We start from the raw sequence: 15,044 nt of genomic DNA, 5'->3' as shown, positions 1-15,044 counted from the left end.
AAATGGAAAGACTAAGGTGTTGGCCTTCTTTCAGGCACTGCTGTTGTCTGACTTCTGTTTGTCCTGTGGCCGGATTTGCTCTGGAAGTCCCGCAGTTCCACTGCATCTGTCACCACTACTCTCTGTTGACCCCATCTCCCGGCATGGTAGCAGCAGTGAAGTCCCCTCACCCCACCTGTGCCTCGTGTCTCTTCACTTCCTTTGTTCACCCAGATTTTCCTTAACGCTTTCTTCCCTTGGAGTTGGTGTGGGTCATCATTCCCATCTGCCCTATCACCCTGGGCTCTCTGTGAGGGATCATTGTACACAGGGGCATCATTGTTCTCAAGCCACTAATGCCCCTTAATCTTGTTATGTCACCCCAGTGGTGTGAAGGCCGGGGCTCCTTAGAGGTAAAAGGGTCTCTTTGTGAGGCCTGGAGGGGAGAAGGTTGAGTGGCAGCTTAGGTGAATGCTGCCTGAGCAGATGTCTGCAGTGGGAGCAGAATGGTGTGATTTACTCTTAGTTTTTGTGGGATGTCCCTGGGGAGTCCACAGGTGCCGTCCATTCATCAAGCACTGGGGGATGGTCCATGGCAGGGAGGCGAATATGGCTATTTATTGAGTTTCATTTGGTCATGAGACTGGGCAGGTTGATTTCTTCTGCCCTGAAGCACTTTGCTATTACCAGCTGGGACTCCACTTATCAAATTCTTTTAGGAAAATACCCAATGAATTGGTGGAGGTAAATGAAGGAGGAGGTTTGACCAACTGGATGGGGCTAGAACATTGCAGTTCATGCTCATAATGGCAGCAAATGCTTGAGGGAATACCTGAGTATGCATCTATTTCTTGAATCATGGCATCTGCTATAGGAAATCCTCTTAAATGTATTCTTATCTCCCTAATAAAATGGAAATTGGTACTTAATTGGTAAAATTTTAAATAATTACCCAGCATCTGGTGGTTCATTTATGGCTTCAACCAGATGCGTTTTATTAACAACAAACTTGCTTTTATTATTGGGAAGCTAACTATTAATTTACTAGGCAGTATGCCCCTTCTAAAACCAGAAAAAAATGCTCACAGAACATACTAGCCCTTCTCTCTTGGGATATTTCATGCTTTAATTACATGCTGGGTTGAAGGCGTAGGATTTATCCTGTTGGTCTAGTTCTTGTTTGGTTCTGAGAGCTGCTCCTTACCACGACTAAGTCACCTTCCTCTCTTGCCCTGCAGAGCAAGGCCTGTCATTACGGTGGATGTCTCCATCTTCCTCCCGGGCTCCATCAACATCACGGCGCCTCAGTGTCATGACGGACAGCAGCCTGTGAACTGCCTGAACGTCACCACCTGCTTCAGCTTCCGTGGCAAACACGTTCCAGGAGAGATTGGTAATGAGCCACCAAGTCAGGGCTGGAGTGGGCTAGTGGGATATTTCCGATGTTCCCTGTTGCTGTTCCTCCCAGCTGGTTTTGCAGGCAGCAGGCACACAGGCTGGACATCCTTTCCCTCAGAGGTTCCTCCCCTTCTCTTTCCTGCTTATCAATGTGTTTCTAATTTCACACAACCTCCAGCTCTAGGGCAACTAATGTTGGACCCTAAGCATTTTTTCCAAATATGAGGGCTAGACTGAAGCCTCATTGGACCACAGGTCCTATGGGACTGGTGGAGATATAGTGCCCAGAGCCTGGCGTTTATGGAACATTCGAGCAGTTAGAAAGCAGAAGTGACAGGACTTTGGAGGCTCCTCATTGAGCTTGTAGCATCAGCCAGATGTCAGGGGACTTATACCATTTACTATGGAATTGGAGACCAAAGATGGATGGCGGGACTGGGATGCTGGTGTTATAGAGGCTTAAGTTTCTAAAAGAGGGGTGCTGCTTTGGCAGCTCAGAATTGAAAAGAGGCAAACATTGTCCTGACAGCTGGTAACTGTCCCTGCCATTTGCCTGATTGGGGAAAATCAACTTGCTAGCCCAGCTCTAGAGACTGGATTAAACCCCAGAACAAGATAGGGCCAGTGTTGATTAGAATTCAGAGCACGTGATCACCTGAAGGAAATGAATCTGGTGCTTTATGCATATTACTAGGTGCTTCATTTTTATTTAAAAGGCTGATTTAATAATAGAAAGAAAAACTCCAGGCAAACAAAAACACTAGCAGGGACCTGGACCTACTGATGTTCTTAGATATTTTTAATGTCATGAGTGACTCCTTTTGCTACTCACAGTGTAGCCCCTGGCCTAGCATTGTCAGCATCACTGGGAACTTGTTAGAAATGCAGGACTTTGGGCCCCACTTTGGACTTCTGAATCAGAATCTGCATTTTCGCAAGAGACCCACAAGATTCCTGTGTACATTTAAGTGAGAAGCACTGCTCTGGAGCACACATGTGTGCACACACGCCCACTCATGCAGAAATATTTACGTGAGCTAGTTCATTCCTCAGCCACATCTCAAATGTTCTACCTTATTTTATATGTTCATCCTTCTTGGCTGTCTCATTGGCAATTTCTCTTTATCTTCAGGTGTATTGAATAAGCTTAATGATTAAACATATTTATTTTATCATTTTTTAAAAAGAGCTTAGAAATTTCAACATTGAATGAAACCATACAATAAAACTTGGGAACTGGTTAGTGAGGGAGGATTAACAACATTTTGTTGTGTAGCTCAGTGAGAAAGAGCAGCTCACTCAAGATCACACAGATATTGTTGAAGCCAGGAGTTAAATTTGGATCTTGATACTTAGTTTTGCTTTCTAACAACTATTTCTCACCACCTCCATAATTGTTTAAGATACTACAGTCTTAAGGAAAAAGCTTTCTGATAGTTCTGGGACTCATGTGTCCTCCACATAATTAGGCAGTCTGTCTTCTGTCCAATGCCAGCTCATCATGTAGTTGGACTCTGTTAAAAACCATTTTTAAAGAATGAAGATTAATTTTGATACACATAAGAATGAGAACTATTCTAGAAGTCTCAAAAAGGGCAAACGATTAATAGTTTCTGTGTATGTTCATTCGACACATGCTTTTTCTGTGTCCACATGTGCCAGGCACTGGAGATATAGTCCTGCCCTCATGGAGCTTCTAAAGGAAGTTACAAAGAGTTTCTACTATTTTGGTCTTGAAGCAGTGTTAGACAATGTTCACTTATCGCTGCTGTGAAAGTGAAGGTAAATTGGTATAGCTGAAGCAGAGAAGAAGAAACCAAGATGCAAGTTAGAGCAAGAGTGATTCAGAGCATGAGACAAGTGGTGGAGCAAACTCTGATTTGAAGGTTCATGAGCTGAGCGCAAAGGAGATGTGGGTGCCTCCTTCTGCTGTTCCCGACCAGTGGCTCTTTCTGGGGCCCCATCTATCATGAGCCTTTCACAGACTGCTAAGCACAGTTAGAATGAAGGTCTAGGCTTAGCCATAGCCCCAGAAGTGTTGGGGTAAAGTGGAAGAGGCAGGCAGTTGGATGGCATCTTGTACTGTACCTGTGGGCAGTGCGAAGCAACCTGGCTGATATCTGACAGTAGGTGGGGCCCATTCAGCACCAGTGCACCCTCCCATTAACTTCCCCTCCCTATCCTCCATCTGCCACATGGGTTCATAGATAAAGTCAAACATCCCTTTACACTCTAAGGGTGTGTTTCCCCGACAATCGGGCTTAAAGGGGATGGTAACTGGAGAATTTTGATATCTCAATGTAATAAGGCAATGCAGAAAATTATTCATCCCCAACATGTTTCTGTCACTTTCTCTGGCATTCATATCTCAATCTTTACAGTAGAAAGAGAAATGCAGAAATCTGCCAGAAAATGTGCTGGCAGTGAAATGGAGAGTTTGGGGAGGGAAAAATGGTCAGGCTTTATGGAAATGTGATAGGAAATGAAGGGGAGGTGAAAGGTCAGGTAACTGTGGGGGTCCAGCTCTGGGTGAGGTGTCCTAGAGTTCAGTAAGGAAGGCAGCCTCTTGGCTCTGCACAGTTGGGAAGGTCAGTCTCAGATGGAGGAAGGATGGGCACTTCCAGGACACAGATACCCCCCACTCCTGTCCAAGCTCAGCAGAGGGTGCTGGCCAACTCTGTGTCATCTCCAGGCCTCCGCCTCAGGAACCCGCAGCTGAGACACTGGGTTACCAGCCTTCCTACTCTCTGTGCTGGCAGCTGCAGAGGAACCATGTAGATGATGACTTTGTCCATGGAATGCCTGGTGAATGAGTGCCAGCCCTGGGCAGGCCTTCCAGGCACCTCTCAATGTCTGCATATCTTGGGCTGAGTTTGTTAGCAGGATGGCTGCATTTGGGCAGAGCAATACACAGATACCTGTGGTGGGCTAGTTGCTGCTGTCAGAAGTGGTATCTTCTGTGGTATTTATCTGCTGCCATCTTCAGCCACATGACCTGCTCTCTGAGGATGGTTTTGAGAGCCATAAGCAGTTGATGTTAGTCTTGTGCCTTTGGTTTCTTCTTCTCTACCTGGCAGGGTTCAAGCCTATGTACAGAGAAGGGACACCAACTGCCTGTTTATTTCCTGCTTTAGAAATGGGAGACCACAGTGCCTACTTAGTCATGGGAGTATTCCGGACCAGCTCATTAGCGGGACACAAGCTGCTGTAGCCTCTGTAAAGACTGTAGGAAATACAGACTTTCTCTGTAGGAGGTGAATCTGCCTTGGCCTCTGAAACAGGCAGAGTCCAGTCAGGAAAACAGAAACCATACCAGTTATTTTAACAGAGGAAATTTAGCACTGGGAATGGGTTAAACAGGTCATGGAGGACCTGGAAGTAACTGCAGGAAGCAGCTGCCGCCTCCAGGTCTGCACCAGTGGATCTCAAAGTGTGGTCCCAGACCAGCTGCATCAGCATCACCTGGGCTCTCATTAGATATGCAAATTCTGACTAGAAACTCTGAAGGTGGGACCCACATCTGTGTTTTTACAAGTCTCCAGATGGGTTCAATTTGAGAACCACTGTTCAAGGTTATACTTTGGGTTAACCACTTCCTTGGGGTTATCAGAACCTGTGAGCTTGGAGAAGGGGCCCTGTGGAGCTAGGACCTGAACCTCTGAGGAGGGGCTGGTGCTGCTGATCTCTCTGAGGGAGTGCAATGAGGCTGGCTCTGGGAGAATGGGGGGGAAAATTGAAAACTACAATTAACTGCTGTTGAGACCAGCTGCCGTGAGAAACTGTTGCTGGGATAAGCTGGTAGGAATAGGAAGCAGGGAGGAAGGAGCGAGTTACTTTGCCCTCCTCCAGCCTTGCAGGCTCCCTCTGATGCTCCATATTAGCAGAGCCTCACAGCGAGCCTCTGGCAAAACAAATGAGGTTTGCAGGGTCCCAGCCCCAGTGTCACAGTGCAGGGTAGAGAAGGGTGGGTTGGAGCTGAGGACAACAGCTTCATAAACCAGCACAGCAAGCATCCAGTTACATCAAGTTGCTGAATCCCTGTTGGGTCATTCAATCAAACAATAATAATTAAGATCCTACAGAGTGCCAGACACCCTGCTTAGCTTGGGGCATGGAGCAGTGAGCAGGACAGGCAAAGTCCTTGCCCTCATGGAGCTGGTATTCTAGTGGGAGGGGGGCAGGCAGACGGGACAAAAACAACCAGCTGCTCTCTTGCTTGCTCTTCTAGATGAGCTCCGGGCCCCTTGTGTGGCATGCACTGTGCTTCACACTGGGACACAGACACAGACTTCTCCCTCCAACTGTGGGCTCCTCCAGGAGCAGGTTTACAACTTATTTCATAAAGCGCTTTAAAATAGGAGTTCTTTCTGTCCCTAGTAGTAGTATTAATTACTTCATTCTTGGCCTGGGAACAGCGTGTGGCCCCTTGGAGCCTCCTGGCTAGCATAGGTGAAGGTGGTGAATGCTTTGCCCAAGGGGACCCTGCCCCTCACCCATGGGCAGTGCTTGTACCTACTCACTGGCCAGGCTGAAGCCTAAATTTGCTTGTCAATCTCTGGAGGCTGGGAATCAAGCTGGCAGTTCTGGGCTTGCACCAGAGTGTGAAATGAAAATCAGGAAGGGGCGCTCTCTGAGTGATTGCATTTTGCACTCTGACCCAGTGCTCCTGTGTTTCCATGGTTCTCAGCCTGAAACTCGGGAAGGAGAATTTGTTAGAATTTCACAGCTGAAATCTTGTTCTGATGGAGAGCTGGAATTAATCAAAACTTGCTGGGAGAGACCAGAGCCAGAGTTGATGAGAGACAGCTGGCTCCCTCCTGGCCCAGGCCCGTGCAGGGGGGCCCCTCGGGAAGCAGCCGGGGGCAGGGCAGGGAGGTGGCTGAAAGTATTACTCGGGGCTGATCAGCTTTTCCATCACCATGACATCATTCGACATGGCAGGGACACAAGCTGCCAGAAGGAAAAACCTAAAGATGTGAAATGTACTGTTGGAGCAGGCCCTAATCAGAACCAGCACCCTCCCAGGGACAGACGGGGGCTGGCCAGGCTGGCTTACCTCATGGCCGGCTGTGGGCAACTTGGACAGCCTGATGCACCCACCGTCCCAGGGCCCTGACCTCGGAGCCCAGGCAGCTGATCGGCTGCTTCCCAGACATGTCCTCTGCTTCCCTTTCCACCAGACCCTTTACCAGTGGGTGCTGGTAAAACTACCAGTTCCACTCAGGGCTTTGGAATGAGCGGTCAGCATTTCTTCTTGCCTCCTCAGGCAGGGTTTCTCGTTGTGACTCTTGCTTTCTTCTAGAGGAGAGAGTCTGATGTACAACTAACTTCCTTTGGGGTAATTTAAAATGTCAAAATTTGAATCAAGGAAAGGTACTAAGTAGGCAGTTCTAGAGATGAAATGCTTCTAGAATGATTGCACTTGGTGAATTGGTTAATGCGGTATGTCTGTGATTGTATGTTTTAACATTTTAGAGAAATCTGAAAGGTTAACATGCTGGCATGCACACACCCTGCTAGAGAGGAGCAGCGGTTGCCTTGTCCTCAGCTCGGTTTCTGTGAACTGTGGGTTCTTTCTCTCTCCCTTGAGTTGCAAGAGATAAGTACTTCCGGATCAGTACTTCTGCAGTGAGATGAAACTTTGGAGGAGTAAAGTTGGTGTTTGTAAATTACCTAGCACAGTGCTTGGCACACGTTGCAGGTTGAATTTATTTGCTTTTCCTGACTTACCCTGTGTTAATATGGGTTCTCCGCAAAACAGAGCCTGGGTCAAGGATCTGAGTGCATGTGGTTGATACACAAATATCCCAAGAAGTACCAGTAAGGAAATGGGACAGTGAAACAGGAAAGGAAGGCAGCTGCAGACCTCAGGCTTCTCCAGAGAAACAGAATGGAGAGAGAAAGAAATGGATTAGTTGGTTGATTTTCAGGAATTGGGTTGTGAGATTATGAGGTCTGGGAAGTCTGAATTCTTCAGGGCAGGCCAGTAGGCTGGAGACTCAGGGAAGAGTTGATCTTGCAGCTCAAGTCTGAAAGCAGTCTAAAAGCAGTTTATTTTTTTGGGAACCTTAGTCTTTTTCTCTTAAAACCTTCAACAGATGAGGCTTGCCCACATTTTGGAGGGTAATCTGCTTTATTCAAAGTCTACTGATTTAAATGTTAATCTAATATAAAAAAATACCTTCTCAGTGACATCTAGATTGGTGCTTGACCAGATTCTGGGTACTGTGGCCCAGCCAATTTGACACATAAAATTAGCCATCAGAGCAGCCAAATAGAGGGTGTATTACTGAGCAGGTTACCACTGTGGGCAGCTGGAGCTCAGTCCTGCTGGGGAACCCTGGCAGTCAGTGTAGACCATGCCCCAGAATTACCCCACATCAAGGGGTGAGGGAGCTGGGTCCCTGCATTATGGAGGGCTGCTCTGGGGACTTGAGTTCCTTGGCACTCCTGGCTTGCCATGCACAGGGACAGAGCCACTAGAGAAAGCCCTCAGGAGAAGAGATGCAGGTACTGGCAGTTGCAGTTTGGGCCGGATAGCAGAGAAATGGTAAAAGCCAAGAGGATATGGGTGGGGGAGCAATACCATCCGTTCCATCTTCCTGTGTTCCTTTCCACCCAGGTTTTCTCTGAGCTCAGCTAGTTCATCTATGGTAAGATAGTCCAGTCTCACTGTTCTCTCCATTGTCTCCCTTCCTGAGGGAAGGCAGCCGTGTTTCTTTCACCTGGGAAGGAGGCTGGTCAGGGAACCCTGAGGAGAGTCTGCTCAGCAGCTGCCTCCACCACATTGGTTCACCCAACTGTGGCCTCTGGCTTGCCTTCCAGCAATGTGCATCTGTAGCCATGACTTTGCTTAAGCAAACTTGGAAATTCACTTCATTTAAATGTTATCTTTCTTACTTCAGGGCAGTTGTTTGGGAAGTTCTGATCAGTAGAAAGTAAATTGGCTAGAGTTCAGTTGTAGATCTCTGCACTTGTTTGGACCTGCTATCCATGCATTTAAAAAAATGGGAGGTTTTGGTCAAGTAATGTACAACATACAGCAACAGCAAGTGTGGTGGGAATAGCCTGGCACCAGAGATTAAGGGAGTCCTAGATTCAGCTCTTTGATGGGTGGCTCTCTGGCCTGGAGCAAGTCTTGTTTCCTTTTGGGGCCTCAGTTCCCTCATCTTAAAAAATGAAGGTTTTTGAGCTTAGTGGTCTCCAGGATTGCCTCAAAGCTTTGCCAGTCTGAATCTACCCCTTTTCTTGCTATTGTCCCCATTGGAGTTGGTGTGTGACACTTGCACAGGTGCCAGCGTTTTCTGTGTGGGAGCACTTTCCTGTATGCATTATTTTCTTCTTAATAATGGCACCTCCTGACAGTATCCAGGTCTCAGGTCCCTTCTGGTGACACAGCCTTGCCTTGTAAGTCAACTGTTTGCTGGCATTAAACAAGTTGGGGCAGATGGCTCTGCTGACTAGGAATTTGTCAGCTCTGCATGGCAAGATCCCTGAGATGGCAGAGGCCCAGGGAGGCCATTAGAAGCATCAAAAATATGCCCTGTGGCAGGTGCAGAATGCCCATTCAGGTCACCTTCCTCTCTCCCTGTTCATACCTCCGCTGGTGGCTGATCCCTTTGATGTCATTAAAAGCCGGAGCCTTCCCTAGTGCCTGACTTCACTTACTTAAATGCCAGTGGGCTCGGGGCTACTCGTTACTGATGCAAAGCCCCCAGCTTCTAAGAGGCAGGTGTGTGGAGACAGGGCGGGGCTGGTTCATCTGCCTTCTGTTGCTCAGCCATCTCGCCTGGTCATTCCAGGGACAGAAATTCCTGTTCTCTCACTTTAAAAATAACATATTTCCTTGAATCCCCAAAACAGTTAAAAAATAAAAAGGGTTATGGAGGAGATGACCTCTGGCACAGAAAAGCAGTAAAATAGGTGTATTGACACTAAAGTCATATTTCCATAATGAAATACATACCTATCTATTTACTTATTGACTCTGAAATAACAGAGATAGATCCTTCCAGGTTTATCTAGCATGCATTTGATACTGTGATCATCTTTTTTATCTTTCTTTCTTTCTTCTTTTTTTTTAAATTCAAGACTATGCTACAAAAGTTCTGCCATCTGGCATTACACATTCAGGTATGGGGGTGAGTTATTCTTTGCAGGAGAGGAGCTCAGTACAGGCCCTACCATGGTCATAGTTTTGTTGAAAGGATAGGCACTACAAAATGTTTGATCACCACACTCGGCTACCTGGGAATAAAGGCAACTCCAGCCTTCATCTGGGTTCTTGTGCCTGTAAACTACCTGAAGGCAGGAGTTTATGCCTGCATTGTTCATTGATATATCCCCTCTACCTTTAGCGGTGCCTGGCCTATAGTCAGTGCTCAGTAAACGATGGCAGGCACGCGGTCCAGTCTTTGTACTGATTGTAGAGCACGACTCAACTTTGTTGAGATGAGTTAAAATTATCAGACGAGATGGTTCCCTTGTGTTGGGCATAAACCATGTGCTTTATAGAAGTCAGTATTACACAAAGCCTTGATAATTTCAGCAGCTTCTGGTAATGTTCTGTAGGTTTGTCATGATGTTTTGCTTGTCAGGACACTAACCTGTGTTCGGTACACCTCGTTGATGGGCATATTGCTGGCTCAGTTGATACCTCATGATGGCATGAGGTTTAAATCATGGAGAGCCATGAAGTATGACACAAGGAGAGTCATTAGAAAGGCAGAGGACATCATGCTTCTCTCTCGATTCTTTGAGCACCCTGGCTGTGTGCTGCTTTCTGAGCAAGTCTCAGCTTGGGGCTGTAGTCTCCTGCCATGGAAGGGTAGGTATCGTATGAGATGTGCATGTGATCCCGTGACAAGGAAAAGAGGTGGCCTCATCACAGTGTGTCGGTCCTTTCTGACATTTTGACCTCTCATTTATTGGCAGGCCTGAATTATGTTCTGATGGCTGACGTGGCCAAAAAGGAGAAGGGCCAGCTGCCCAGGGTCTACTTTGTGCTGCTGGGAGAGACCGTGGGTCAGGTCACAGAGAAACTGCAGCTGACTTACATGGAGGAGACGTGTCATCACTACGTGGCCCACGTGAAGGTCAGTCCTCTCCTCCTTTTTATCCTCAAACTTTGATCTCTGCAGATGTTCATTTGGAGTTGGTGGAAACTACTTTTATTATGTATTATGTATTATATATGCTCTTCCAACATTTTATTTCACAGGGAGGAGCGTATCCATTTCTTCTTTTCTTTTAAAGTTGGCCTCGGACAGCCCTTTTATTTATCTTACCGTGTTGATTTCAGCCTTTAAGGGGGGTCGTGGTGGTCTAGGAGACCATTGATGGTCCCTGACTTTGACTTGTTCTTTTGAGAAGTTTCTCATCCTCTCCCCTCTATGAGGCTTAGTAGCCTTTTCAGAGGAGAGCCTTGGAAGCACATGCCTCTGGGTCTGCAGTGATGCTGGATCACACTGCACCTGATGCCTTTCTCAGTGGTCTACTACAAATTAGCTCATGGTCACAGTTAACGCATTTTAAAACTGGTTGGACTAGATTTTTCCCCCTTGACTACTTTCTATTTATTTTAGGAATGCATTTTTTGGCAACCTTTCCCCTCGCACTGTAAATAAACTTGCAAATGTTTTTCTCCTCTTGAAATTGTTTGTTAAATACACTTTGCTGCTAATTCAGGAGGCCAGGCTTTGATTAGCTACAGAGTGGCCCTTGGAGCAGGCGCTGGCAGGGTGGAAGTCCTGGCAGTGCCTGATGCTGCAGGAATGGCCAGACACTGACCCATGGGCAGGGTCAGAGAGCGGAGGAGGTGGAAGAATGCACTTAATCCAGGCCACATGGTAGGTGGAATGAGCATGGGTTTTGGAGACACATAGATCCAGTGTGTATCCAGCTGGACACATATTGTGACCTCTCCCTGTCTCAGTCTCTGCATCTCTAAAATGGACACAGTAATCCTTACCTGGAAAGGTGGTCATCAGGATTAAACATTACACAATGAATTTACTTAAAGGACCTTGAATGGTGTCTGATAAATAGAAAGCAACCAAATTATTATTATTTGTTTGGGCTGTATATAATTGCCAATATTCTTTTTGACTTACAGAAATGGAAATTTCATATAGCTCAACCTAATATTATTTATTAGCCACTGGACTTCTGACTGATAGTTTGAAAAGTCTGCAGATTAGAGATGAAGTGTCCTCCTGTTAGTGCCAGAGAAGAAGAATAACAGCTGCTTCTAGATGCTTCAGGGCTGTATATAGAGAAATGCCCCACACACCCATGGTACTTGGCCTGGCCCAGAGCCCATGAGTCCATGCCCCTCAGATGCTTTTCTGTGGGGCTGGGCTGTGTCTTCTGCCAGGACTCCTGCAGGGGCCTGCCCAGACCAGCTGCCTGACGGCTTGGGATGCTGGCCATTTATAAAGCTGCTCCTGTGCCTGTTAAGCCATACAGCCCCGCCCCCCTCAGTCTTAAATTACATTGGCTCGTTGGTGCCTTTGGTGGGGTTTGAGGCTGCGCAGTACAGGCTCATATGCAAACACTGTCAGGCCTTTGAATGCCTGTGCTTGGTGTTTTTATACCTGCTGGGGACAGGGCATCTTCTCTCGGGCTTCTTCTTGCTAGGTCTATTCACAAAAGCTTTCCTTTAGGTTTCTTTGCAACTTCTTGCTTTGGCTGAAAAGTTATCCTTTGTTCCTAGTTACCAATGGTACTGGCTATGAGATGCCACATAGAGCCTGCAGGCCTTTGCAAAGTGCACTCAGGGAGTGGCAATAGTGAAGTGCAGGCCAGAGGCAGGGCTGTTTCTATGGTGGCCCTGAGGGTTACTAGGGAGGATCAGGGCTGCGCAAGGGGTTGGTCCTGCTGCTTTCTGATATCTAGGGTTGCCAGACTTAGCAAATAAAACTATAGAACTCCTAATTAAATCTGAATTTCAGATCAACAATGAATAATTTTTTAGTATGAGCGTGTCCCAAATATTGCATGGGGATATACTTATACTAAAAACATTTTGTTGTTTATCTGAAATTTAAATTTAACTTGGCATCCTGTTGGCAGATTCAACTCTGCTGATCTTCCTCTACCCAACAAGTGGCATTTCTTCACTCAAGCAAAACTTGGCTGCCAAGAAGAGAGATTGAGATGACTGACGGTTAGAAGAGTTTGGAGGCTGAGATCAGGGCTCTCGAGTGCAGATCCAGCACAGACCTTGACGTGATTATATTGGTCATTCTAGGGAGAGCAAAAGAGCAGGCCTGCTTCAGTGAATTGGGACCTAGAGTCATTTGGATATAGTGGTTGCTTGGCCATTTTCTCATGCAAGGACGTGGGAGCGGAGAAATACACCAGACAGACACATATCTCTGAGACCTTTATGGTTCAAGAGGCAACATTGTTGCCAAGGAACACTCAAGGTGGCTGATACTTTATAGCCATGAGAATGTTTATTTCTGCCAGTTACTGTCTGACCTGTAGCAGAGGACTGGTCAAATGGCAGAGTGCACCCGTAGGATGAGTGCTAATGCCCTAGCTAGCTGTCCACAGAGGAGGCAGCAGGCACCGCCCGGGCTTACTGGCTGTGGGAACACAGCTATGGAAGCTGAGGCAGGAAGCAAGGATGAGGGGAAGGGGAGTGGCAGCCAGGCCGCCTCCTGGAGCAGGAACGGGGGCCGGGGGGGTGTTGGTCAGGGGTCAAGAGCAGGATGCAGTCTCTACTGCAAGTGGAGCTTTCTCAGTGGAGCGGGCTCTCGGCTTTATGGACAAGTCAAAGAAGATAAATAAAAGCATTCTGGCTTATCACACACCATATGGCTAGCAGACAGTGGGGCCGGCATGAGGGGCTGGGCCTGCTTTGTTTAGGCTATCTTTAGGTATTTTTTTCTTTTTTTCTTTAAGCCTATTCCAATCTTTTTTTTCCTTCCTCTCCTTTTCCCTGGAAGTTTTCTTTCCGTATATGGTGATAAGTGACTTTATCATGGAAGACCACACGGGCTAACACCTGTTTTCCAGGCTAACTGTCTTGTACCAGACTTTGTTCCATTCCATCTTGGGGGGCACCTCCGGAGGGTATAGGATTTTGTGATAAGGCACATCCTTCTGGGGGGAGGGCAGGTACTTTCTCAGGGCCTCACTGTGGTCAGCAGAGCTGAGGCAGCTCCAGCCACTTCCTTGGCTTCTCTGCCTCAGAGCTCACGCACCCCAGCTTATCTTCCCTCTTCCCTCAGCTCAGTTTTGGGGATAGGGCCCCTCCCACTAGTCAGACAGGCTGGAGGTCTCTGGTGGACCTCACAGTCACAGGTGAAAGCCCAACACCTCCCCTCAGCATCAGGCTCTCCATGCCCTGCCTGACCTTACTTTCTAGACCCATCTTCTGCCACCACATCCCCTGGGCCCAGCTCTTGTCGTGACCTGCCCCTTTCCTCCTGGAACCTGCTCCTTACACTTCTTTGCCTTGATTCTTATGCTCACAGAAGTCAGAGGCCTGGTTTGTGTCGTATTCATGTGGAACCATCCACTACCTGCATGATTTTTACATTTTTTTGGTCTTAAACTCATACTTCCTGTGGTATTTTCTTTCATATTTTCTCTTTAAATCAGCCAACTTTGGTCTCAAATAAAATAAAACAGAAACTTAGTACCTTTCTATAAGCAGAAAACCATCTAACATGTCCCTCAAACAGAAAGTAACTATAAAAATAAATATATTGAAGACACAACAGTGTCCTAGAATTCTAGCTGGATTTCATTGTTTGTCAAAGTTGCTGATAAAGTGCCCACTCCATTCATGTGTTAGAAAGGGAAATGATCAAGTTCTAGGGAAGGCTTAAAGACATACTGGCACCGCACTGGAACTTTCTTCCTGATGCAACCAGAAGGACTGCAGGGGAATTTACCAGGAACAACTTTTCAAATATGGGAGTTATTTTCTATGTGCCATGGAAATCCACCTTGTGGGCCCAGTCTGGGAAGCCCTGGCCATTCTCTGCTTTGATCAGATGTGCCTTGCCCTATCCTGCCTGTTCAAGGCGCAGTCCACAGGTTTTGAACATCCTCTGTGGCAGCCACTGTCCTAGGCCCTGGGGATGCCACTGTCATCTTCCTAACTTCTTGGAGCTTGTTCCATGCTGCCTGACTCCTGCTTTGGGGATACTTGTCAGGTGGAACCTTGTTGGAGTGACTAATTAGGTTAGCTAGAGTGTGGGGTCACAAAGGCTTCTGATATGGAGTGGGGCCTGCTTGCCTCTGTCTGGACTGACTGCTGGGAAGTGATGGCTTGAGATGATGGAGAAGAGAATTTGGGATGCATGGCCTGTGCCAAAGAATAAATGCGGGTGTCCTATTGTTACTCCATCTTTTTCTGGTTTATGTGTTCTTACCTGGATGACAGCTGTGCTCATCCTCTAATCCTGTACAATACCTTCAGAGCACAGGCCTTTTGTGAGATCAAATGCCTATGCATGACAGGCACATAAGCAGGCTCTTCAGGACCAGGGAAGTGATGGCAACAGTTCTGAGTCTGATGCAGGGATGGCAGAGAAACCCAGGCAGAGTGCAGGGGCAGTGATGTCATTCCCTACTGTGAGGATCAGTGACACCCTCTAGAGGCATTGAGGGAACTTTTTTTTGAACAGAACCATGTGTCAGACACTGTC

The 15,044-nt window shown here is 47.1% G+C and overlaps 1 protein-coding gene across 1 annotated transcript in view; it reads left to right on the top strand.

The window, feature by feature from the left end:
* The window catches only part of ITGA9 (integrin subunit alpha 9), a 378,558-nt gene that overhangs the window by 82,110 nt on the left and 281,404 nt on the right, over nucleotides 1–15,044 (top strand). The window contains exons 14-15 of the mRNA XM_032162085.2: nucleotides 1,218–1,372; nucleotides 10,312–10,472. Coding sequence (XP_032017976.1) covers nucleotides 1,218–1,372; nucleotides 10,312–10,472 — 316 coding nt within the window. The remainder of the gene's footprint in view (nucleotides 1–1,217; nucleotides 1,373–10,311; nucleotides 10,473–15,044) is intronic.

This window comes from Hylobates moloch, unplaced genomic scaffold (genome assembly GCF_009828535.3).
Source record: "Hylobates moloch isolate HMO894 unplaced genomic scaffold, HMol_V3 SCAFFOLD_8, whole genome shotgun sequence".
Taxonomy (NCBI): domain Eukaryota; kingdom Metazoa; phylum Chordata; class Mammalia; order Primates; family Hylobatidae; genus Hylobates; species Hylobates moloch.
The sequence above is the reverse complement of the archived record's forward strand: the minus strand, read 5'-3'. Positions and strand labels throughout refer to the sequence as shown.